Below are 26,126 nucleotides of genomic sequence, written 5' to 3'. Positions count from 1 at the left end.
TGGTTCTGATTTTTGACATTCTTCACATGTTTGACACCAATATTTGACGTCTCGGTGTAGATTGGGCCAAGTAAAGCCGGCTTGTAGAACCTTTCTACTTGTGATGTCGTGTGCAAAGTGGCCTCCACACACATCATCATGGCAAGCTTTTAAGATTTCTTAAATTTTCCACTTTGAAGGCACTTTCCTAAGCACACCATTCTTACCAAGACAATACAAACTATCATTTACCATGCGATATCTTGTAGCCTTCCGAGCTAGCCACTATCTTTCTCTCTTAGTCAGGTGTTTGGGAGCTTCTCCTTGCTCTAAGAGGTGTAGAATATCTTCTAAGTCTTCCTTGCCTTGCTGAAGTGGGGGTTTGATAGCCACTGCTCCCACCATTGACTCATTCAACTTTGATGATGCTAGATGGTCGGCATCCTTGTTCTGGTTTCTTGGCACATGATGCACTTGTGCCTCCCTAAATCTTCTCATAAGAGATTTGGCCTCTCTCATTTTACTAGAGAGGTTTGTATTTTTGCATGCCCATGTACCTTGCATCTGCCTTATTGTTACATTAATAAGGTAAATTATGGGAAACGGACACAAGGGATGACCGTTCGGGGGCCTTGGGCACCCGAACGGAGTTTAGGGGAGCCTAGAGAGTTAGAGAGTCCGAGAATAGTAGGACTCACCTGAAGTTGACGGCTGGCAGAGGAAACGAGAAGAGAGGTGCCAGCAACCATCTAGGTGAGGTCGGTAGGAAAGAACGAACACTTGTGTCACTGTTCTCAGGATTGTCAGTTGTTTCTGAGTGGATTTGACTCTTCGTGAGTTTGGTTTTAATCTGGTTTCACGTTTTATTTTTGTTTCTCGTATCACTGGTATCAGAGCCGTCGGGTCCTGCTTTAGCCGTCGAGTCCTGCTTCAGAGCCGCCCGGTCCTGCTTGAGCTTGTCCTCGCGAAAGCTTTCTCTGGCGTCACAGGTCACATTGGTCAGGTGAGAAGATGGTGCCCCCTACACATCACATGGGTCCGGCGAGAATACGGTGTCCCCTACACGTCATACGGGTACTAGGTTTGGGAAGACGGTGCCCACACGTTATACGTTACACTGGCCCGTATTTCGTTATGCACAATTGATTTTGTGAGATAATAAGCGAGCTGCAGTATTTCGGAAGCGCAACAAACGAATGGTAGATAAGGCCAGTCAGATGAAGTCAATTTGACGAATCTAACATAGTAGGCGTACTGCTGGTTCACGTGACCATTGGGAAGGGGTGTATTTAGTCCCCTCCTTACTCGTTGTTTCTGCCAATAAGCTTTATTTCCAGTGTGACTGGCTTAGTTTGGGAAACACAAATTATTCCTCACTCTTCGGGGTTATTACTAAAAGTCAGCAACAGTTGCCCTATCACTATAACCAGGGAAGTACTTCACTTTGTACGCAAATTTCTTATATTTGCTTTCCAATTCCAGTGTATTAATGGAGGGGAAAGGGAGAGAGGGAGTAATTGAGGGTTCTAGTTCTGGGGACCACCCTATGGTAGATTCCCATGAAATGGAGATACAAGAAGAGCAATGGGAAGAATTTTTTGCCACACAAGAAGAATTTGATGATCTAACTGCTCGTGTGCAAGCACAGGGTGTTCTAATGGAAATTTTAACTCAAACACTCACCGAAATAAAATCTCAATTAACTTTATTATTAGAAAGGGATAAAAATAAGCTAGAAACCTCGGATATTCCATCTTCATCGAAGGATTTGGATGTGACTATGCGAGATCCTAAAGAACCCTACCACAAGTTGAGGGATAATCCAGTTTTAAAAGATATGAAACCCCCTTAGTTTCATGGGGAGGAAAAAGATAGAAATAAAGACACTATCTTTAATTTTCTCCAATAATGGGAGGATTTGCATAAACTTAAAAATACTCCACCACATCTCCAAGCGCTCGAGGCCAGTTTAACTTTGGGGCCAAAGACGTATAAATGGTGGCGAACTTTAAAGGAGGCAAATAAAATACCTGAAACTTGGGCTCAATTTGAATCGGTCTTTTTGAAAGAATTCCTTCCTGAAAATGAAATGGAAAGAAATTGGGAAGATTGGGATTATGTCAGACAAAAGGGAAGACCCCTACTGACATATTTGGAGGAATATCGTGAGATAATCCTCAAATTGGAAGGAATAGATGAATTTCAAAAGACAAGAGGATTCATTAGGGGACTAGATAAGGCTTGTAAAAAGGAAGTGAAAAGGAGTTCACCTAAGACGCTTGAAGAGGCAATTAAATTTGCATTAATCAATGAAGATAGTATGCGTCCAAGTACACTCACTAGTCTCATTGATACGGAGCCCAAGACTAAGGAATTGGAAACCTCAAAATTTGTAGGCAAATTTAAAAGAAAAATGCCATTTCTTAAGGGCAAGAAACAACCCTTTGAAAAGAAACAATATGTAAGGCCAAAGTCAAGTCAAGATGACTTTGATAAGGCCAAAAAAGAAAGGCTATGTTTCAATTGCCTATCCCCTAACCATGTTGCTTGGAATTGCCCTCAAAGGAAAAATGGGAAAGATAAAGGAAAATATAAGGACAAGGGTAAGGGAAAAGAAAAACAAATCCATGTAGTGCAGACCCTAGAATTAAAGGGACATGAAAAGTATAAATCTTTAGAGGTTTTGCACAAGGATGTACAACACAGGTGTTGTATGTTAACTTCTATGTGGCAGCCTACTTTTGGGCCACATGATTTAGTTAGAGTGTATGGATTGATAGTTGGAAAGAGGGTTAGAGTCATGCTTGATGACTCTGCTACCCACAATTTTATAAATTATGCACTTGTAAAAAAATTGAAACTTTCCCAACAAAAGAGTGGGCATCAATATGTTGTTCGTATGATGCAAGGTCAAGATAATAAAATATGGGATACAATGGTATCCAATTTGGAAATTGAGATTCAAGGATATAAAGATAAACTTGATTTCCAAATTATGAATATGGAAAGAGCCGATATTGCTTTAGGGAGGGAGTGGCTATGGGGATTGGAACCATCCTTAAAACGTAGTTATCATCATAATACACTGGAATTTGAAAGGGATGGTAAGACTTCTGTGATTCAAGGTGAACATGAAGTATTTGATAACCCTTTGTTGTATTCCATTGAAGTTCAGAAGCTGATAAAGAAGGAAGTTTGTGAGGTATATATGTTATGGTCTCTTCCTGTGCAAAACACTTTTACTTTTTGTAATATAAAGCAATAATTTTTTTATATTTGTGAGTTGAATGTAAGTAATGAATTAAGTGGTTTGTTAGATGAATTTAAAGATGTGTTTCCTTTTGATTTACCAAGTGGCCTTCCACCAGATAGGGGTGATATAAATCACCCAATTGACACAGATAGGGATACACACTCTATTTCTAAGCCACCTTATAAGTTAAGTGAAACACAGCACCAAGAAGTTGAAAGACAAATTAAGGATTACCTCGATAAAGGGTTTATACAACCCATCAATTCGCCTTGGGCTTCGCCAATTTTATTGGTTAAGAAAAAAGATGGTTCTATGCGACTTTGTGTTGATTATAGAGCACTTAACAAGATAACAGTGAATAATAAATTTCCTATGCCCAGAATGGAAGATCTTTTTGATCAATTACAAGGGGCAAAATTCTTCACAAAGATAGACTTAAGATCAGGCTATCACTAAATAAGCATTAAGGCACAGGATGTTTCTAAGACAGCATTTCGTACTAGATACGGGCATTATGATTTTTTGGTGATGCCTTTTGGCCTCACTAATGCACCAGCTACTTTTATAAAGCTGATGAATAGTGTGTTACGGCCCTATCTAGGACACTTTGTAGTAGTCTTCTTGGATGATATCTTGATCTTTAGTAAATCAAGAGAAGAACATTTGGAACACTTACGATTAGTATTCCAATTGTTAAGAACACATTCCCTTTATGTGAAGAAAACTAAATGTGAGTTCTTCGCACAAGAGGTCAAATATTTGGGGCATATTATCTTGAAAGAGGGAATCAAGATGGATCCAGAAAAAGTAAGGGCAATTATTGAATAGCCATCTCCAAGGAACCTGGAAGAGCTGCAGATCTTCCTAGGATTATCTGGATTTTATTGGAGATTCATTCGAGATTATGCCAAAATAGCTGTTCCAATGACAGACCAACTTAAAGGGAAAGGGAAGAGCTTTAATTGGGGAAGAGACCAAAATGAAAGTTTTCAAAAACTTAAGGTAGCTATTGCTACAGCTCCAGTACTATTAATTGTGGATCCCAATAAACCATTTGTGGTTGAAGCCAATGCCAGTGATAAGGCGATAGGTGCGGTCTTATTACAAGAAGGTCGACCAGTTGCTTTTGAAAGCAAGAAATTAGACCGTGCAAAACAAAATTATTCTGTTTATGACAGGGAGCTGTATGCAATAGTACATGCAATGAAGAAATGGAGGCACTATCTGTACGGTGCCAAACTTTTGATCTTGTCGGATCATGAAAGCATTAAGTGGCTTAATGACCAACTGGATCTACAAGGGCGTAAAGCTAGATGGACCGAACTTCTCCAAGAGTTTGACTATGAGATAAGGTATAGAAAAGGAAAGTATAATATAGTGGCTGATGCACTCAGCAGAATGCTCATCATAAATGAATTGAGTTTTACTCACTTCCGATTTGCTTGAATCCTTAAAAGGGAAATGCTAGGTTAATCCGGCATATTCCAACATATGGGAAATAATAGAAAATGGGGATCCAAATGGAAGGGCCTCCACTGAGGAAGGAATATCTGAGGATGTTTAACAAGGAAATGGAGCATCAAGGGTTGCTCAAATCGGATTCAAGTGGAAGAATTTTACCATTGATAATGGTTATTTACTCTACAAGGGTAGGGTATGTGTCCCGAAAGATGAATAAATAAGGCGCCAGATACTCTTTGAGTGTCATGATACCCCTAGCGCGGGACATCCAAGAGTTAATAAGACTTCTAGTCTTATTAAAAGACAGTTCTATTGGCCTGGAATGAATAAGGACGTCCTTGACTATGTGGTCAAATGTAATAAATGCCAGGTTAATAAAGTTGAAAGATTGAAAATGGGAGGACTTCTCCACCCATTAGAGATTCCTTCGGGAAAATGGGAGAGTATCTCCATGGACTTTATTGTTGCATTACCCAGAACACAGAGGGGGTACGACTCTGTGTGGGTGATTGTGGATAAGTTAACCAAAATGGCTAGGTTATTCCAACTTCAATTGATGTTAAAACACCAGAATTGGCTAGATTGTTTGTAGAGAACATATACCGATTGTATGGTCTTTCGGCAAATATAGTTTTTGATTGGGATAGAAAATTTGATAGTCAATTTTGGCGTGCTGTATTTAGGAAGTTGGATACTAAACTTAGCATGAGTACGGCGGACCACCCGCAAACTGATGGGCAAACTGAAAGGGTTAACCAAATCCTTGAAGATATGCTCAGGGCATATATAAGTAAAAGGCAAACTAATTGGGAAGAGTATCTACCGATAGCAGAGTTTGCATATAATAGTGCCAAGCACTCTTCCATTGGATATAGTCCATTTATGTTAATGTATGGGTTTCAGCCCAGAGCTCCTCATGCAATAGGACTGCATAAGGAAAAGGTTCAGGCAACTAAGGATTTTTTTGAGGACATGAATAGTATATTAAAATTTGCTCAAGAAAATATGAAGAAAGCTCAAAATCGAGCTAGAGCATATGTAGATTCTCACCGAAGAGACATATCCTTTGAAGAAGTAGAATTGGTCTATCTTAAGGTGCCTGAACAAACTAAAACCATGAAAACGGGACAATGTCCAAAGCTCTCACCCAGGTATTGTGGTCCTTTCACAATAGTTAAAGAGGCGGGAGAACATGCTTACAAGCTCCAACTACCTGCTGGTAGTAAAATACATCCAGGGTGATTTGGATAATCTAATCTTAAATGATAACATTGAGGAGCTATTAGATGACCAATCTAATCCACATGAACCAAAAAGAATATTAAATGTTCGTAATCGACAAACAAGGAATACTATTTGTTAAGAATGTTTGGTTAAGTGGAAAGATTGTTCAGAAGAAAGATCAACATGGGAGCGAGTAAGTACCCTAAGGAAAAGGTTTTCCAATTTACAGTTGGACCTTCCAAAAATCGTTTTCGAGGACGAAACCGATTCTTAAGGGGAAGTAAATGTTACATTAATAAGATAAATTATGAGAAACGGGCGCGAGGTATGACCGTTCGAGGGCCTTGGGCACCCGTACGGGGTTTAGGGGAGCCTAGAGAGTTAGAGAGTCCAAGAATAGTAGGACTCACCTGAAGTTGATGGCTGGAAGAGGAAACGAGAAGAGAGGTACCAGCAACTATCTAGGCGAGGTTGGGAGGAAAGAATGAATACTCGTGCCACTGTTCTCAGGATCGTCAGTTGTTTCTGAGTGGATTCGACTCTTCGTAAGTTTGGTTTTAATCTGGTTCCATGTTTCGCTTCTGTTCCTCGTATCACTTACTAATAGCATGGAGTCTCCAAAAGCATTCTACCTCTCGATTGAATTACTAAGACACTAACAAAGACCATGAATTAAAGCTTGATATTCTGCCTCATTGTTAGAGTGGACACCTTCCAAGATGATTTCTTCACCATAGATTTTCTCTCCTAAAGGAGAGAAAACAACAATGCCTGCGGCTGCCTTATCCTTAGTTCTCTTGTATGCACTATCAAAGTAGAGGCTATAACCATCTACAAGAGTCTTTATGGATGGGGGTGGTGGAAGGTTCTTTCGTTTCACCCTTAGATTTTTCTCATAGCACCTGTTTGTCAAAATATCAGCCAGGCATTCTTGAGTTGTTTTTTCAACCTGCACTATATAATCAAACTCTTCAAGTCGGACCACCCACTTTGCTATTTTGTCAGAGATTTCCATATGTTGTAGTGCATAGGGAAACATATCCTCCATAGTGATGATCACAAACCTCTTTGGAAGTAAATATGACCGAAATTTGGTTACTGCAAACATGAGGGCCAACACTAGTTGTTCCATAGAGGTGTAAGTCTTCTCTGAGGCTTTCATGAGGCGGCTGGCAAAATACACAAGTCTCATGAAGGATGTTTTTGGATCTTTTTGTAGGAGAGCAGCACCAATGGCCTCTTCTCCCATGCTAGGGTTTACAAAGAATGTTTCTTCCCAACAAGGCTGGAGGAGTATAGGAAGTGACCCCAACATTTTCTTTATTTCCTTAAAATGTCCTTCACTTTGTTCACTCCATATAAGTGTTTCTTGATGTGTCAGTTGTTGCTGCAGGGGATATATGGCCTGAGAGAGTAAGTGTATAAATCTACCCAAATACCTTAGCTTTTGTAAGAAGGAGACTAATTGTTTGATGGAGGTTGGGGAAGGTAGAGCTAGCAATGTTTCTACCTTTTTTGGATCTACCTCAATTTCTTCAATTGACACTACATGTCCTAGTAGTGTAACCTTGCTTTCTCCAATGTGACATTTATCCTTATTTAGTTGTCCACCCAACCTAGCTAAGCGAGTAAATCCTTCATCAACCTTGCATAGATGTATGTTCCTTGAGCTGTAAATACAAAAGTCATCTATGAAAACCCTTATGGACTTACCAAAGTAAGGTTGGAAGGCCATATTCATGAATCATTAAAAGGTTGCTGGGGCATTTGTGAGACCAAAGGGCATGATCTGAAAGGCAAAACAACCCCATGGTGTGATGAAAGTGGTCTTCTTTTGATCCTTCTCTGCAATGCGAATTTGGAAGTAGCCAGAGTAGCCATCACACATTGTATACTGCTCATGTCCCGCTACTTCATTCAAGATTTCATCCTGAAATGGGAGAGGGAAGTGGTTCCTCTTTGTTGCAGCATTTAGTGGCTTGTAATCTATGCATACTCGTCACTTATCATTTTTCTTTGGCCTCACTACTACTGGGGAGATCCATTCTGAATCTTTCACTGGGTATATGAATCTTGCATTTAAGAGTCTTCACCTTCGTCAACAGTGCATCCTGTTGCACAACTCCGAGTCTTCTCAATCTTTGTACTACAGGTTTGCTTTTTTTTTTTTTTGAGTTGGATGTGATGCTTCACTGCAATGACACCTGTAATGTGAGTATAATCAGAAATAAACAATGATGTACGCTTCTTGAGAACATTCACATAACCCTCCCTTTTTTCATCCTTTATATCCTTGGATATCATCTTCTTTAGGCTAGCATCCCACACATCTTCTCCTTGGATTCTTGGGTTGTCTTCTGATGAGGTAGGTTCCTTTAAGATAACGCCCATAACTTCGAGAGTGCTATCACTCTCTCCACTTGAACTCTCTTCCTCTTTTATCGATGAGGAACATCCACTTGAGCTTCACTCATCAACATACGTTTCTAGTTCAAGGTTTTCTTGATGCCCACTCTTTAAGTTGTAAACCACCTTTTGATAGTGGCAACCCACCTTATGTGGTCTCAACTCCAGATCCCCTGTTGCCCAATCTTGTCTAGCTTCGATACCCATAAGCCAAGGTCTCCCTAGGATAAGGGGATATCCTTCTTCCTTTACTAGTATCACATAAACATCCACTGCTGTAGTGATTCCAAAAACAAAAACTCTCAAAGCTTTCACTACACCCACATATGTGACCGCATCATTGTTAGACATCTTTGCCCTAAAGGTTGAGGATTCCATTACTTCTAAGTCTAATTGATGTATAAGCTTTTCTGTCATGACACAAACCTCTGTTTCACTATAAATGTATGTTTTTCGAATTCGTTGACCTTTGATTTGAGCCTCCACTAAAGGCACTATATCTTTGAGGCCATATGCCTTGATTGCACTAACCATTTTACCTTGCCTTGCCCTTATGCTTACCATTTTTGACCACTGTCGTCGTAGCTTTGGAGAGGCATGAAGTAGTTGTAACCAAGTAATTTTTGGCCCTTGAAAGCTCACATCTGCCATCGAATCATAAGGTTGTGTCCAAGAACCCAAAGGGAAGTCGGAGATATGAATTTTAGACCTAGTTCAAGTCTTTCTCTTCTTCCCTTCATCTCTAGGTGCCCGTGATGTACTTGCCTCATTGATTGCTTCCTTGCTTGCCTCAGTTTGGATACGTACCCGCTTAATAGGCATGGTCTCTACTATATCTACCTATATCTTACCTCTCGCTATTTGTTCTTGGAGCCTTCTATCCTTAACCACCTCCTCTATTTTTATGACATTAACATTTTGTTGAACAACAGAGGTTTCAGCTTAAACATAAGGTGGTTGTAAAATTGCAGGTCATGATTGCTCTTGCTCTTGAGTCCTAGTATGAGAAGGGCTTACTTGTTGTCGAGGACCTCTGGCAGGGTGATCATATCTTCTAGGGTGAGGATAATTGTACATGTCATGTCCATTTTCTTTACAGTTGTAACACATCTCCCTTGCTTGTCGTCGCATTTGTGGTCGATTCCCACCATTCCCCTCGATAGGTCTTCTTGCACCTTGCACAAGATTCACTCTCAAATCCTCTAGTTGATTAGTAAGATTGTTTATTTGTTGGATCATGTATTCTTGACCTCTAACAAGGCCTGGTATATTAGATACATTTGGGGGAACTTGAGAGATCTCCATAGTTGTGATGTTGTTTCCCAAAACTGCTTGGCTAGCTTGGCTAGCTTGGGCTTGATAGAGAATCTTTCGATTCTTTTCCCTAGTGATTCTCAAAGCATCTTCAAAAGTATTTGGAAATTTCACATTTACCTTTTCCCTGAGCAAGGGATACAAACCTGAAATAAATCAATCCTTTTGAAGGCAGTTTGGAGCTCTCTCACTAGGATTCAGTGAGTCTGACCACTGCTCCCAAAGCTTCAAAAACCCTTTCTTATAAGTTGCATAACCATAAGGATCACTTTGATGGAGGGCCAAAAGCCGTTGCCATAACTCTTCAGCTGAGTTAGTTTGTTGAAATCTCTGCAAGAAAGTTGCCTTCAATCCCTCCCATTCAGCTCTTTGAGCCAGATTTAGAGTTTGGAACCACATTCTAGCTTCTTCGTTGAGCACCAAAGGAAAAGTCCTCAACTTTAATGCTTCATCATCTCTCCCAGAGACAAGGAAGGCCATCTCAAGGTTGTCCAAAAAATCCATTGCATTTTTCCCATTGCGTCCAAAGAAGCTTGGAAATACCATGTTGCCTTAGTAGAGTACAAAGATGAACACGTCTAGACTTAAGTTGTATTTTATGAGGGGAAGGATGAATGGGTTCACAGATGGATTGATTTCAGCAAGACGTCTAGGTCCTTGTATGCTTCTAATAATGCCTTGGAATCTAAGCTTTGTGCTGGCTACAATATGCACAGTTTGCATAGTAAGAGATTGGATTGGTCCATACAACTCGCGGTGATTCATGAGAAACTATTATAATAAAATAGGGACATGTACATTGAAGGATGCATTGTAGTCTAGCATTGGGAAGATTATAGGTTCCGGTGATACAAGGATCTCTCTTAATCTTTCAGCTCCAAAGTACATGACAAGACACTGTTGAAAGAAAATCTTCCTATTGATACATACATTAACTCGGATGTTTTGTATAGAGTGGAATGTTTAAAAATTCGGGCCATTATTATTATTCATAAGTGGAGACTACTTAAAGAAGTAGAGGGAATGCACTTTGTTGAATTATAAAGGATTTTCCCCAGAGTGTTTCTTTCTGGAATCCACCAACTTTGCTATACAGAGAATTGGCTTACCAGTGATTGTTCTTGTCTTAGTGTATCCATCCTCGGCGACATATATTTCATAAGGTGTGATGGCCATCTTTTCAACCACACCCAACCTTCGAGCTAGCAACAGTTGAAGGTAGTCTCCATACTTTGCATCTCTACAAAACTCCACATTGTTCATGCATAGTTGTCCTCCTTTGATGTGGATTAGACTAGAGAGAGAGAGAGATTTGATGATTTGGAGACGAGGACCTCCCGAAAGGGCCTTCACTTTGTTTGCAAAATACTCACCACAATTATGAGAACCTAGCAATTGATGGCAACATGATTTTTTCCGTTGTGAGAGAATGGAATATCTAACGTGAACACCTTTTACCCGCATACGTGCTGTCATCTGATAGGCATACTTCATTTATTGGGCTTCCTTGGGAGACTATTGTGGGAGTCGTGAACTTCGACCAGCTTCAAAAAGAGTTGGTGAAGGCGTTGGAGAAGAGCCACTTGGAGCACTTGTTGTAGAAGATGCACCACTATGTGTTGTATCTTCCCGCATAAGGAGGTAGAGAATTGTGGATGAGAATGTCCTCAGCGGGGGTATCAATTTATGACGAAGAAAATTCGGTATGGCAGCCTCTATACTATGCCAAACTCCCTTCTGCCACAAAGTGAATGAGGTAAGGGCACCACCTAGTTATGGAAGAGCGGACTAGGACGCTATGCGAGAGAGAGAGAGAGAGAGAGAGAGAGAGAGAGAGAGAGAGAGAGAGAGAACTGTAAAAAATAGATGAATCAATAAAACTTAAGAGGACATAAGAGATGGAGAATCCTCAAGACATAACCAATATACACAATATGGACATGAATAGCATAGGCTTATTACACTGTAGAGCATACATAAGCTATAGTAAGGGAATGAACTGCAGAGAATGGGAAAGACTCAATAGGGCTAAAGAAAGTCTCTTGGCTCTCTCTTACAAATTACAAAGGAGAAGGCCTCTTCATATAGGCCTTGAGAGTGTTTAGGGAGGAGGTTAAGATAGAATAGAAATTAACACCACCAAAGTTGCATTAAGGTGGTTCCACCAATGTAGAAGCTCCATCTAGATGTTTTGTTGATCAATTTTGTACTTAATTAAGTTTCATCATAGGTGAGTTGTCTCCATTCTTCCCCCCATAGCTTGAGTCCAAGAGCTCTCCTATAAAAAAAATATAGAGAATCTTCATAAAATAAGATAATATATAGCAATAATGGTGAGAGAGTAGTGAGAATTCATACATCTACAATTAAGGATGATTTGAGGGTGATTTAGGAGGAGAATTCTAATAGTTTATTAGCTTGAGAGAGAGGAGAAGAGAGGAGAAAGGGTTGGGAGTCTAATGAATGATGTTATGGAAGTGTTAAGTGCGGGGAAGAAAGTGTAGGTGTGTATAAAATTGGGAGATGGTCTCCACTGCAGTTGAAAAAAGTTGGTGTCTACCATTTAGCTCCAAAAAATTATAAAAAAATACTAGCCGAAACTTGAGTTCACGCGCTATAACTTTCATGTTGAAAAGTTTTTTTGGATTGGAGTGGAAGAAAAATGAAGCACATGATTAAGATAGAATAGAAATTAACACCACCAAAGTTGCATTAAGGTGGTTCCACCAATGTAGAAGCTCCATCTAGATGTTTTGTTGATCAATTTTGTACTTAATTAAGTTTCATCATAGGTGAGTTGTCTCCATTCTTCCCCCCATAGCTTGAGTCCAAGAGCTCTCCTATAAAAAAAATATAGAGAATCTTCATAAAATAAGATAATATATAGCAATAATGGTGAGAGAGTAGTGAGAATTCATACATCTACAATTAAGGATGATTTGAGGGTGATTTAGGAGGATAATTCTAATAGTTTATTAGCTTGAGAGAGAGGAGAAGAGAGGAGAAAGGGTTGGGAGTCTAATGAATGATGTTATGGAAGTGTTAAGTGCGGGGAAGAAAGTGTAGGTGTGTATAAAATTGGGAGATGGTCTCCACTGCAGTTGAAAAAAGTTGGTGTCTACCATTTAGCTCCAAAAAATTATAAAAAAATACTAGCCGAAACTTGAGTTCACGCGCTATAACTTTCATGTTGAAAAGTTTTTTTGGATTGGAGTGGAAGTATTTTTAAAAAATCTTACAAAATCATGTGCTTCATTTTTCTTCCACTTATGCTTCCAAGAAGAGTCCCATTTGTTTGAATTATCATAAGGCTCCAAAGCCATGACATTATGAGTCTCACATGCCATTTGGATAGCTCCAAATCCATTTCATGTCTTTTCTTTTCACATTACACATTTTCCTTTCACCTTCCTCTATTGATCTTTACTTTTCACCCCCCCTTGGTAAACCGGTCCATGAAATATTTCCATCCAGTGATTTCTTGGATTTCCCAAGAGGTTGTTCCCACCCTCTTCTTTATTTCAAACCTCCAAATGTACAAAAAATCAACAAAGTGTTAGACAAATATTTTTTTTGTGATTTTCTCGGATCAGGATCCTTGAGTGTCCCAAACCCAACAAAGGAGCTTATTAATGGGAAAATGGAGCATCACACATCTTGTATTGATAACTTGAACGTATTTTTCATATTTTGGTGTCTTATAAATTGTCATAATCAATCTTCAATCGGTTTTGCTGAAGAAGGAAGAAGTAATGAAGTTATCATCAAGGAAATGGGTCAGTTTGGTGATAGAAAAGATCAGTTATATGTTTAAGAAGATAATATTGTTATGGATGAAAAGCATGAGGATCACAGTTTTCTCAATGAAGATGCTATTATGGCTAATTTTCTTGGTTCTGTTATTGGTTTTGCAAAAGATAATGCAGCGAGGTTAGATTTCAATGAAGAGGCTTTGCAACTACTTGAAATGCCATTACCTGTAGTATGAAATGTATCATTTTTGGATGTATTTTTTTAGGATACTTATATTCTCAGCATGTTGAATATTATTTCAGGTCATTATACTGTTCAATTTGAATAAATTTAGTAAGTTTATGCTGCTGTAAACTTATAGGGTGATTGCCTATACGAGCAGTTTTTAGGACATAAAGTTTTAGTACAGGAAATGATCAATTTTTAGCAATGTTTAGGTTTATAGTAGTAGGTTGAATATCAGTAATTATAGAAATCACTTAGTTTGTGTGGTCTTGATGAAGATTTGCAGTGATATGCTCTATGAATCAATCTTCAAATGCGATGTTGAGTTGGAAAAGGATCAGAATACATTAGAAATTGCAGTAGCTGAGGCTTTGTCTGTTATCAATTGGCTTCAAGAAGAGAAAGCTTTGTTTCAACAAGAGGTTTCTCATGTCAAGAATGCAATGAATTTGCAAGTTTCACATTGTTTTGAGGTTATTAATGCTCTTGAGAAAGTTGTTTTGCAGAAGGATAATGAAATTGCTGCTTTGCATACTTAATTAGCATTTTCTCATGTTCTAAGTTAGGATGTTATTCTTGAGGATCTATATGCACAAACAATTAGTTTGGTGGATGAAGTAGAGGGTGATGAGGAGGAGTTCTTGAAGAAAATTCATCCATAGTACCAATGTTTGAAATAGATGTGGACAACATTATTCAAGGGTACCAAGAGCAGTCAATTATGGCTTGAAATGGAGTTCGTGAACAGCAAACTGTGTAACTTGCACACCAAAACCGATTAGGAGGACAACATCTTGAAGATCCTTTTGTAGGTTAAGAGTGGTCTAAATTTTAGGAAAGCTTAGGAAGTGAGGAGTATAAAGTGGTTCAAGGACTAGGGAATTAGTCATCCCGAATTAGAACAAGGGAAATCTAAAAATCGGGAAATTGAGGAAGCTCAGTGTATGGACAATTTAGATGTGCATGATGAAGAAGGGCATAAGGCTATTATTCAGGCTGAGTAAAGATATGAATAGACTATGAGAAGATCTACAAGAGTGGTGGAGGATGAAGTACAGGAGGTCAACTTGAATGAGAAAGGAGAGGCTAAACCCATCAAAGTAAGCATATATGTTGAGGAGGACTTCAAGAAAGATCTCATAAAGCTGTGTAAGGAATTTAAAGACATATTTACTTGGAATTATATTGATATGAAAGGCTTTGATTCCACGGTCAGCACAAAACTAACTTGAAGAGAGATGCCAAATTGATCATACAAAAGTGAAAGTTGAATATAGCAATAATTTTTGATATGTTCTCGATTCCATTCATGGATTATCTTTTTGATGATATCGTGGGACATGAGATGTCAGTCTCTTGGATGAATTTTCAAGTGTGCAACAGATTTCAGCACTTCAGGAGTGTTTAGGTCTATTGGTAGTGTTAAAATTACAGCATGGATTGCAAAAATTTGAATTCTTGCAACATGCTTGAAACAACAACTTGAGTTCTTGTAACAATGGAACATGTTGTAGTATTTTAAAACCAGGATATGCAGTTGAAAGTTTTACAACAATCTCAAAAACATCAATGACAGCAGCAATCTGAAATCAAAAGTTTCAGGAACCTGAAAATAAACCTGAAAGTCAATAGATATAGGTTCTATCAGTTTGGGTCAATACCAAGCAATACTTTGCAGATGACATGATACAGATTGAAGTTTATGGAAGATTATGATGCAGATGCAAATGCAGTTCTATATTTTTTTCTTTTGCAGGTTTTCTTGGATTATCTTGTATATTTATTTGGTGATGTAATTTTTTGTTCGAGATTTAAATTGTGTGGTGCATTGCCATACATCTCTTATGATGTAGATGTTGGAGTGCCATCGACATATTTCTTGATCGATGCAATTACTCTTTGTCATTGGAGTAATGATCTACTTATTCAATCATAGTTCTATATCTTTATTCTATGGATGTCATTGTACTTGATGGGTTCCTAGCCATGGCATACTGATTTGAAATAGTTGCATTGTATTTCAATTTAGATGAAGGGATATATGGGTTCAAGTCATCCGTACCATGCAGCCATTCGCCAGGTTGTGCCAGGTGTTAGGGTTCAAATTATTACCTTAGGATTCTAGTCTTTATACTTCTATATAGTGTGATGTAAAATAGCCTATAGACTTCAATAGAAAGGCAGTTTTCTATCCTGTACCACTTCCTGAAAATTGGATGCCGTTTTCTATCACTTTTTCATTTAGGAAGAATGTAGACTATAGTATTTTCAGGATAGTGTTTTCTTTGAATTGTCTACAATGCGACCTGAACTTCTGTACCATTTTCTAAAGAATATTTGCTGTTTTCTATCATTTTCTGATTCAAGAAATTTATGGGCTGAATTATGAGTATTCAGGGCTGATTTCTGTATTGGTTATTATTCTTATTTTGCTATGGTAGAATAGGCCAATACAATATGCCATGTCATAAGATGTTTGTTCTCTTGAAACTGCCTCCTTAGTCATGTGTAAACAACAAATTGTTATCAGACAGCCGTAAGAAGAGGACAGAATCCCTGACACAGTTCTTCCTGTTGTAAAAAATTATTTTGCAACTCTACAGTGCAGAGGTAGCAATGGACATGGCTCGTGCAGCACTCGATGGCGGACTCAATGTGGTAAGCCTGTTGTTTGTGATGCAAGGTGTTAAGAACCATTCAAAAGAAGTGGGTTATTAACTTATATCTGCTGAACTTTTGAAACAGCTTGAAGTGACAATGACTACCCCTGGTGCGGAGAAGGTGAGCTGTAAATTTTATTTTTTGGTCTTCTATGAATTGAATATAGATGATACTTTACCTGAACAGCTTGCCTCATTTGTCAATGCAGGCCATAAGTCAGCTTGTAAATGAATACCCCTCTGCACTAATAGGAGTATGTTTCTCAATCTTTCTAAGTGCTATGAAGCACCATAGGACGCAGGTCTGAATAACTCTAGAACTTCATGCTTCTTTCAATTGAAGATATATAAAATCTTGTAGGCTGGTACTGTCTTGTCTGTCATTGAAGCTGATATTGCTGAAGCTGCTGGTGCAAAGTTTACCATGAGCCCTGTTTTGCTGAAGGTCATACAAGGTATTTTGTCATGCTTCTTGGCTACAATTCATCTGTGGCTTTTCATTTGAAATACCAAAACTTTTTGTTATCCAGGAACTGCTTCACGCACACTGTCATCGCTCGATACTTCATATCCCAGGGGCCATCACCCCAACTGAGGTAGAGCCGCCCCAATAATGTATAATTTTTGTGCCATTTCGATTAATAACATCAGGCTAAATAAGGATTGAGTCCCACACGTCTTTTAACACTTTCTTCATTGATCTTGCAGATATTTAATGCTTATAATTGGGGAGCAATAGCAGTGAAGGTAGTTTGGAACTTTTTCACCATATCTTTTGTAAAAGAATGGAAGTAACTGATGTTCATTTTGTACTCATGAATAGATGTACATACATGTGTGCATGTGTGAGAGTGACTAAGAGAAAGAAAGAAACTCGTATTAACATCTACTACATGCCAAAATGACCTACGAGTCCAAAATGGTGAGCACAACTGATCCATGGTATGCCTTGGCATGATAAGTAAAGCAACATCAAGCTAAAATAAAAACAAAATACAATGCTAGTTGAGCCATCACTGCAAAATAGCGTGCAGTTGGGAACAACTGCGTGTTCCATGGGGCAAGAGCAGCAGGTTTCTAATCTGCCTTAGCAAAGAGGCAGAGGTGTGATAGGAAGGCTTGGTAGCTGTGCTGGGGCTTTAGTGGTTTGGAATATGGAAAGGAATCTTGAATGCCAAGTTGAGGGTCCTTAGGTAGGGTACTTTGAGAATGAATTAAAACATTAAGCATCCAAAGTTGATGTAGGAGGGGTTGCAGATTTGGGTTCTGGATATGCCTCTTGTTGTCCATGTTAGTACACTACAGTTTGCACAGAAAACATAGAGTGTGTACAAACATGTCTAACACAATGAACTCAGACAAGAATGCAAATGAAGAAGAGAATGAATGACAAATGAATTCTGCAATGATGAATGAGTGAGGGAGAGATAGTACCGTGTGTTCAAGGAGTGGAGGCTGTCCAACAGCCAATCTTGTGGGTGCAGGCTGTGGAAGAGTGTAGTTCTTTGAGAATGGATCCTGAGTGCAGCAAAACCACCGATGCTCAATGACAAATGATGTAGATCACTCTAGCATCAACATAGACGAAGAGGACTCTCTAGCATAGCAGGTTTGTAGAGGACTGAATCAGCAGTGCAGATGGCTGGACAGTACAGGATTGTGCAGCCTGGTGACAGCATTTGGAAGGGAGTGACAACAGCAGATGATCAAATGCAGCTATGGGGTATGGCAGAAAAATATGATTAATTAAATGGTAATTTTAGGTGGCTTGACACTCCTTCCCAAGCCTAAAAAGGGTAATCTAAGAGTGAAAAGAAGGCCCTAGCCTTGGCCCAAAAGAACAATACCAAGGCATTGGGCCAAGGGTGTTATTCAAAGACTGCCTAGGCACCTAGAAGGATTTTAGAGGTGATGGTTGTCTTCTTTTGAGTGGCCTGAGAGGTCACCCTAGTGAACTCAAGATATTGAACTGACGGTGTCATGATGGACTGCCCAAGGGCCTGCAATGATTGCAAATCAAGAGCGCTGATGTAGAAATATGATGAGGTAGATGAGGATAATTGCTGCAAGGAGTGATAACTGGTCCATATCATGGGTGATCATGGGAAGTTGAAGATGCTTTGCTTGATGAGGTCAAAAGGGACCATGCTACACAATGCATGGATTTTTATTTGGAGGTATATCTACAATGGTAGGTTTTCATATGTTTCATATGCCCAACACATATACACCATGCCAATGCGAGGGGTAAGGCACATGCTCATGTAGCAAGGTGCCTCTTGGACAATGCCCCCATATAGGAATTGTTCATGTGCCGAACCGCCCTTTACAAGGGAATATGAAATGTACATTCAAGGGCAGATACAATAAGGAAGAGATGCTGATATCCAAGACAATAAAGATGAGCTAAATCTTGAATGTATTGTGTGGGGAAAGTAACCTCCTCTCAAACCATGGATGCTAATAAAGGAGGAGCTCGAGTTGGCAATTGGTGCATAGAACGTTATAAAGAACTAGATGAAGTAGAAGTACCTTAAGTGGAATCGTGGAGGAGCTATGCTGGAGAGCAAGCGGCATGGTAGCATCAAGGAATGCTTGAAGCTTAGCCTTGAGAGGGAAAGCTTCCTTGCTGATCGTCTTCAAAGCCTTTGTAGGTGCCCTATTCAATACACGATTAGCACACTGAAGCCCTTCTAACCAAAATTTATGTGGAAGCCCCTTGCTTTGTAACATACAAGGAGTCATTTCCATGAGATTGTGATTCTTTCTTTCAACAATTTCTTTTTGCTGAGGAGTCACTTTAATAGTAGCTTGATGCGTAATGCCATGATTCAACAAATACGTCTCAAATGCACGAGACATGTACTCCCTCCCATCTGTACAAAGTGTCTGCACATTTAAACCAATTTCAGCCTCAAGCTTTGCCACAAGATGTTTAAAATGCACGAATACATCAGCCTTAGCCTTTAGCCCATATACCCGTGTATATCTCAAGTATACATCAATAAATGTAACAAAATAAAGGTGACCCCCAAGTGCACGTGTCCTCATGGGACTAGAAACATTAGAGTGAATAAGTTGCATTTTTGAATAGTACACAATGCACCATCCTTTTTGAAGGCAAACCTCTGCGTCTTGCCCAAAATACATCCCTCGCATGTATGAGGAGGTGAAGTCTCCATTGGAGGCAATGCCTCTACCATAGGACACCTCAGAAGGGTCATCAAACCCCCAGAGCTCATATGTCCATAATGGGCATGCCAAAGCTTCCCATTTTGCATAGTGGGTGTAAGAGGAGTGACTGCTAGAGCATCATGGGTTTGTCTTTCATAAGTGTCTAACAAGAATAAGCCCTTGTACAGGGTGCACAAGACTAGTGACTGCTAGAGCATCATGAGATTGTCTGTCATAAGTGTCTAAGAAGAATAAGCCCTTGTACAGGGTGCCGAACAGTCTGAGTGCATAGTCCATCTCTTTATCTTTGACAATACATTTGTCATTCTCAAAGATGACTTGAAAGCAATGCTTATTAAAATGTGAAGCAGACAATAAGTTCTTTGTAATGCCAGGAATAAATAATACATCTAGAAGCATGAAGTTTGAACCTTTTGTAGCAGTAATAAGACTGTCCCAATGTCATAAACATCATAGCTACTGTTGTTCGCACATGTGGCATGCTTCCTAGCAAGGTCTTAATGCAAAGAAGTAAACAAACACTTCTTGGAAGTGATGTGCTTCGAAGTATCATTGTCAAAATACCATGTCTATTGCGTTTCAGTAGCATTAAATCTTGAATCAGCCATAGAAGAGTCACAACTGCACGTGAGAAATGCATAATTCTCCTCTATCAAGTTGGTTGAAGCATCACCATGTGCTGATTTGTTGTCTGATGCCTCTTGGACAGCCAAACTTGAGTCTTTCTTCTTCTCCTCGGCTAATCTCTTTTGGCACTCATCAAGGAAAGGTGCTCAACATCCTTCGAATCCCATTTCCTTTGATCCTTTGTAGAAGGGGGAGGAGTAGCAGCAACCTATTCTCGAGCATGATGCTTTAGTCTGAGATGACCTTCTGGTCGCTGCAAGTCGTTTGTAACATAGTCTTGCAAGTCCTTCGCAACAAGAGGGTTGCGGACCATAAAATTCCACAACAGGTAGTTGGAGCCATTAAGCTTGTCTCTTGAGTGAGGACACTAAGGATGCTGCTGTGATCATTGTTGCCTTGAGGTGCCATGCTGTCAGGAGTGAGCAAAAGTCTATAGCCAAATACTCCAAAGTTGAAGTATAGTGTGTATACTCCTTAGAATATCAAAAATCCCTTGGGATTACCAAACAAGTGCCAAATTGTCACACAAATGCCAAAATGTGTGCAATGTCACCCAAAATAGCACTCAACCACAAGAATATCAGCAATGCACTGTTGTAGTACACTTGCCTCATAATGTGTGCCCACAAAATTACAAAATTCTAGCAATTTAATGTCGATTCTCACCAAAATTTTTGAAATTTTCTGAAATTTATTGCTCAATCTGACTGCAGGAGTAATTAAATGCTAATGTACCATTGATTTCCTGCCTTGGAAATGCAGTGCAAAAGCCCCAAATTTCTTCGCAAATTTCAAAGAAATTGAAGAAATTTATACATTACAGTCTGAATTTCTGCAAAAATGTCACCTCGGCCACATGTCAATAGTAACCAATAGTTGGAATTTGCCTCGTGATGCATGCTGGAGCAAAAAAAACAGAAAAGTTCCGAATTTCTCTCACCAATGTCGAAGAAATTGCGCAATGATGGCTATTTTAGTGGAGATTCACACACCGGAACTTGAATCGGTCAAAAGCCCCAACTTTCCTCAAAGAAATTTCAAGAGGAAAGTCAGCCCAAAATCCCTGAATTTCTTGGCATGGAGTGTGAGAAGTTGAAAATTTCTTTGAAATTAGGTATGAGACGAGCAAGGTGGATGAGAAGTTGCAGAAATTTTTGAAAACCCCCAAATGTGAAAAATTAGGGTTTTTGCACTTTTTCTCAGATCTGCAGAAAGTGGCAGCAGGGCTGAGAAAATGGCGAGTAAGGTTGAGAAGGCAGGACTGAGAATATTATGAATAGGTTTGAGAGAGGCTATGTTTGCAAATTGTATGCAAGATTGTGTACAAGACTGCGTGCAGGCTGAAAACAGCAGCAGCACCTCCTTTCTTCCTTAGGCTGAACATTCGCTGGCTGCAGTAGGACCTTGGCGGAGCGGCATTGATTGACAGTGGTTGTTTAGAATCTGTGCGTAGAAGTTGCTTTGATATGAAATGTTGGAGAGAGAGAGAGAGAGAGAGAGAGAGAGAGAGAGAGAGTGTGTGTGTGAGTGAACACATGACAATGAGCAAGAGTGGGCAGCAGCTCCACACTCAAAAGATGCAAGTGCTAGAATGATAGAATGAAAATGTAGTAGGTCTTAAGTAAGTTAGACCTGTCCCTAACCTAATCAGAGTTTATTTAACTCTAGAACTAACTCTAGAAGTGGTGACACAACTTATTAATGTAGTTGTGTTCACACTACAAATCAACTAACTAAAACATGTGACATTGCCCATAGATTTGGCAAATTCTACAAGATGGCCCTATTACAGTCCTTGTGTGAGCACCATCACCTTTGGCAAACATTTCTATGGCTTTCATTGAGGAAATTGGCATCTCACATGGTTGCCCTGAAATCAAAATCAAAATGCTACAATCTCTTCTTCTTTCACACTTGATTGCTTTCTAGCAACAGATCCTTTGCTTCATTACTTGGAAGATGTCATCCCTCTCTCTCTAGAAAGGAGGCCATTTCATTGCAAGCTGAAGTTGTGGCCACAACCATTTTGCTTGATTGGTCTGATAACCACATGGAACATGATACATTTAACAGGATGGCACAACTAAGTTTGAGGACTTTAAGAGATGCTATCAATCCTAGTCATTCTAGGATTTGTTCTTTTCGTGGTATTTTCCATTACTTCTCGGTTCCTCAAGTTTACAGGCTGATTTGGACCAACTTGGAGGAATAGCTTGTGCGGCATATTCCTTTGCCCACATTTTAGTCTTCATCCCTATGATGAGACTTAGCATTTGTGTGTGTGTAAGCTTTCCTGAAACGATCATCCAATCCGATTTATCACAAGATGGTTAAGGATTAGAGATGGGTGATTGAGAAAGCAAATAAAGTTTGGTCTTCTCAGCATAGTAAGGCTGAGTGCCATGATCAGTTGGTTCAATTGTGGATATGTAAACTTCCCTACAAGGGGAAAGTTTTTATATGGAGGTTTCTTATCTAGGGTCTTCCCATAGGGGACATATTGCAATATTGGAAGATCTTAGTTGTAAATATTGTTCTTTACCACATTTGATGAGACTCCTCATCTCTTTATTTCTTGCCCAATCGCAAGACATGCATGGGGTTTCATTTCCCTACTGTAGACTCCAAACACATGTTCAGATATAGTCATCCATTGGGTATTGGGCAAGATGCTGTCCATAGTGACTTTATAGTCGACGTAGATCTCTGATTTTCTATGTCGAATTGGTCTTTGACACATCTTGAAGACACACAATTCATTCATTTTTTATTTGGCCTCAGGTATTTATGATCATTTGGGCCAAGTTCGAGAATTGTTTTGGTGGCAATAATTTTTGTGTGTTTCATGGTAGCTAGTGTTAGCAGATATTTCAGTTCATGGTTGAGTTTGTGCATGTGATCAAGAGGGCTAGGGCACCAGTATATTCCCTAGATTACTTAGGCATTTTATTTGGCATTTTATGCTGGTCGACATGCTGCCATTTATGACATTATTTTTGCCTATTTATTTCAGACTCCTCCACAGTCATTAATCATCAACTAATAGGTTTTGGAGGGAGAGAAGCAGGTGCCAATGCTTTCATAGCCAGTGACTCACATTGGTTCTGTACTGTCTCATATCTTGGTATATGGATTCCATTTCCCAAGCATCTCTTTTTTATTTGAGTTCTTTGTGCAATGTTCTTTTCTTTTGTAGTGTTTCTCTTTCCTTGTCTTGTCTTCAACAGTCTATTACAGCAGTTTCCCACGCTTCCATCACAACATTGACTTTTGACATGTTATCAGATTGTAGGATCATAGTTCTTGCTGCTGTTTTACACTGTTTCAGGTCTGAGTTTTGACTTTTTGTATGTTGTTTAGACCTGTTTCTGACTGTTGCGTCTGATTTACAGCCTGGGCAACCTTTCTTTGCTAAATTTCAACCAGTTCTTTTGCTATTTTCTCAGTGTTTTGCAATCTGCCATCTGTGTTTCCAGACTTCTGGGGCTGTTTTAGGGCTGAGGACCTGTTCTTGACCCTTCCACATTTGCGTTTTGGGGCTAGCAGGTTGAGGCCTTGTTTTCCTGGAGGTGGACTGCATTTATTGCAGTTCGTGACTGTGCTTTGTCATCAGCATCTGCATTTTGGTTTTTGCTTTTGTGCAAGGTTGGGTGACAGGTTCTAAGCTATTTTTGGTCGAGTTTGGTCCTTATTTTTCTTTTGTGGTACATTGCTTAGTTTTAGAGAGGGATCATGTGCATCTGGTTGTCGTGTTTTTTCTCATCAATACACTTTAGTTATTGTTGCTCTTTTCTCTAGGTGCTTTCTTTATTGCAAAGAACTTGTGTAATCCTTGCGAGTCTGTATTTTTGGCATCCTTTTCTCCTTGAAGATCCCTAGTCTTTCTTTATCTTCTTTGTATCTCCCTCCTCATAGCTCCTTTGGCATCTCCTCTTGATGTTCAACATGGAGACATTATTTAGTCATCTACTAGTGTTATGTTGGAGACTTGTGTTCAGCTTCAGGTTTATGTGAGGACTCTTTCTGTTGGTGCTTCAAGTATTTTTGTTTTAGAGAGGAGTACCATATGGCAGAGGAAAAAGAAGTCTCAGTGTTATTATTGTGGCAAGAAGGGACACCTCTGGAAGGACTCCAGGACATTAGTAGCTTTGTGAAAGGAACAGGTGCGAACGGTGACGACGGGTGACGACTCTCTCGGCCAGACTTCCTCATCTCCAAGTCTAGGTTTGGACTCTAGCTATGTAGCCTCGACAATGGCTGTAGGGGCCTCCCTTCTGGGTTGGTAGTATAGATGATGTGGTTATCCCTCACAACTCTCTAGTGCCAGAGAGGGAGTGTGAGAGGTGTGAAGATATGCTAGGGTTTGCACTAAGGAAACACATTTATGACCAAGACTGAAACACAAAGGCTCAGATAGAGACAAGTAAAACTTAAACCCTAAACGCAAAATGCAAAAGCTCAAAACTCAAACATAGAGAGAAACATAGAGAGTAGAATTGAGATAAACACAGAGAGTTTCTACTCTTTGTGTTTGTCTCTACGTTTTGCATTTTGCGTTTAGGGTTTGAGTTTTGCTTGTTTTTGTCTAAGTTTGTGTTTTAGTCTTGGTCGTACGTGTTGTGTTTCCTTAGTGCAAACCCTAGCATATCTTCACATGGTATCGAAGATGGTGCTCTTCTAAAGAGTATCCTGTGGTGATTGTGGAGGCTAGTCTTTGTGCAAGACTCACATGTGACTTGATTCTAACTCAATGTCTCAGGCACCTTCTTCTTCGGATCCTATGACACCCTATTAGACTTCTCCATCATTGGAGGCTTTGAGAAGACATTATGGTCTCGAGGAGGGGATAGAGACATCTTTACCTTTACCATCTTTTTCTTCTTGTTTTTCCCGTGAAAGATCATGTAGCATCTCTCTTGATGCTATCATGGCAGTGATTTCTATCCTTGCTCTTCTAGTAGGGATGTTTCATCATTTTTATCCATATGGTTCTCGGCACCACATGAAGACCGACATCCTTAGGAGGCTCTTCTTTCTTCGGCATCGACATCTAGGTTGAGAGGGGGTTCCTACCCTTCTTTGTATTTTATAGATTTCGGTACCTTTTTCTATGCATTACATGATTTTATCATTGTACTAGGGCGCTTGGGCTAGCGAACCATTTTCCTAGGAGGGACACTGTCCAAGTGGCACATGTTGCATGAGCATTCTTCAAAATGTAGCATACTATGCATCCCATTGTGCAGAGTATAACTGGATGGCCGGATCCTAGGCTATTTCCATTGGTGGATTACACTACCATACTTCGTCACATGATACTTCATTACCTTTTGCTCGTCATCGACATCCTCGAGTGGTTGGGTAAGCAGTACTGTTTTGTGATGTGTTGGGTGTACCATTCCTACTCCCATTTTTTGGGTCACTATTACTCAATCAGCCGCTATTCCTAAAATTCACTTTTCACAAAAAAATAAATAAAATCAATGTGGTTCTCTGCCTTTGTAGGGCTTGGTAAGCCACTGGGTAGCTGACGAGCACCCTTTGTCCGATGCCTTGTCCTCTTTGGGGTGACTACTTAAACTCCCTTGGTAAGATAACCATTGCTTCTTTGGTCTTCGTAGGCCATTGGGCAGCTGACGTGCACCCTTTGTTCGATGCCTTGGTTGTTTTGGGGTGGGACGCCTTGGGGTAAACATTGCAGGCCTTTTCCTTTAGGCTCAATTTTGGGCTTGAGCGGGGGTGTTGAGCTAAAGCACACTTTACAATTGATTAGCATTTTTAAATAGCCCCAAAACATGCTAAATTATTGAAGAACACAAATTTGGTGTGCGGTTTGAGAGAATTTTATTGGTCTCCCAAAACCCTAATTTTTTGGGACACCCTTTAACATCTATAAATAGATAGGCTCCCCACCATTCAGCCTTATCCTTTTGTGGAGGTGTCTCACTCTACCGTGCAAATTTCAGCCATCAACCACCTAGTATCTGCTGTCCAGTCATCATTGCTGCAGCCCATCGCTATCCAACCAA

General features: G+C 39.7%; 1 protein-coding gene across 4 annotated transcripts in view; it reads left to right on the top strand.

Annotated features, from left to right (window-relative positions):
• The window catches only part of LOC148019124 (uncharacterized), a 50,749-nt gene that overhangs the window by 5,270 nt on the left and 19,353 nt on the right, over window positions 1-26,126 (top strand). For all 4 annotated transcript variants that reach the window (XM_087660647.1, XM_087660644.1, XM_087660645.1 and 1 more), the window contains exons 2-7: window positions 16,219-16,273; window positions 16,361-16,396; window positions 16,485-16,529; window positions 16,637-16,720; window positions 16,806-16,871; window positions 16,984-17,022. In XM_087660647.1, the coding sequence (XP_087516773.1) occupies window positions 16,219-16,273; window positions 16,361-16,396; window positions 16,485-16,529; window positions 16,637-16,720; window positions 16,806-16,871; window positions 16,984-17,022 (325 nt within the window). The remainder of the gene's footprint in view (window positions 1-16,218; window positions 16,274-16,360; window positions 16,397-16,484; window positions 16,530-16,636; window positions 16,721-16,805; window positions 16,872-16,983; window positions 17,023-26,126) is intronic.

Source organism: Lygodium microphyllum, chromosome 20 (genome assembly GCF_053477565.2).
Source record: "Lygodium microphyllum isolate KBCC chromosome 20, Lygodium_microphyllum_v1.1.10, whole genome shotgun sequence".
NCBI lineage: Eukaryota > Viridiplantae > Streptophyta > Polypodiopsida > Schizaeales > Lygodiaceae > Lygodium > Lygodium microphyllum.
This window is presented reverse-complemented; position numbering and strand designations above follow the sequence as displayed.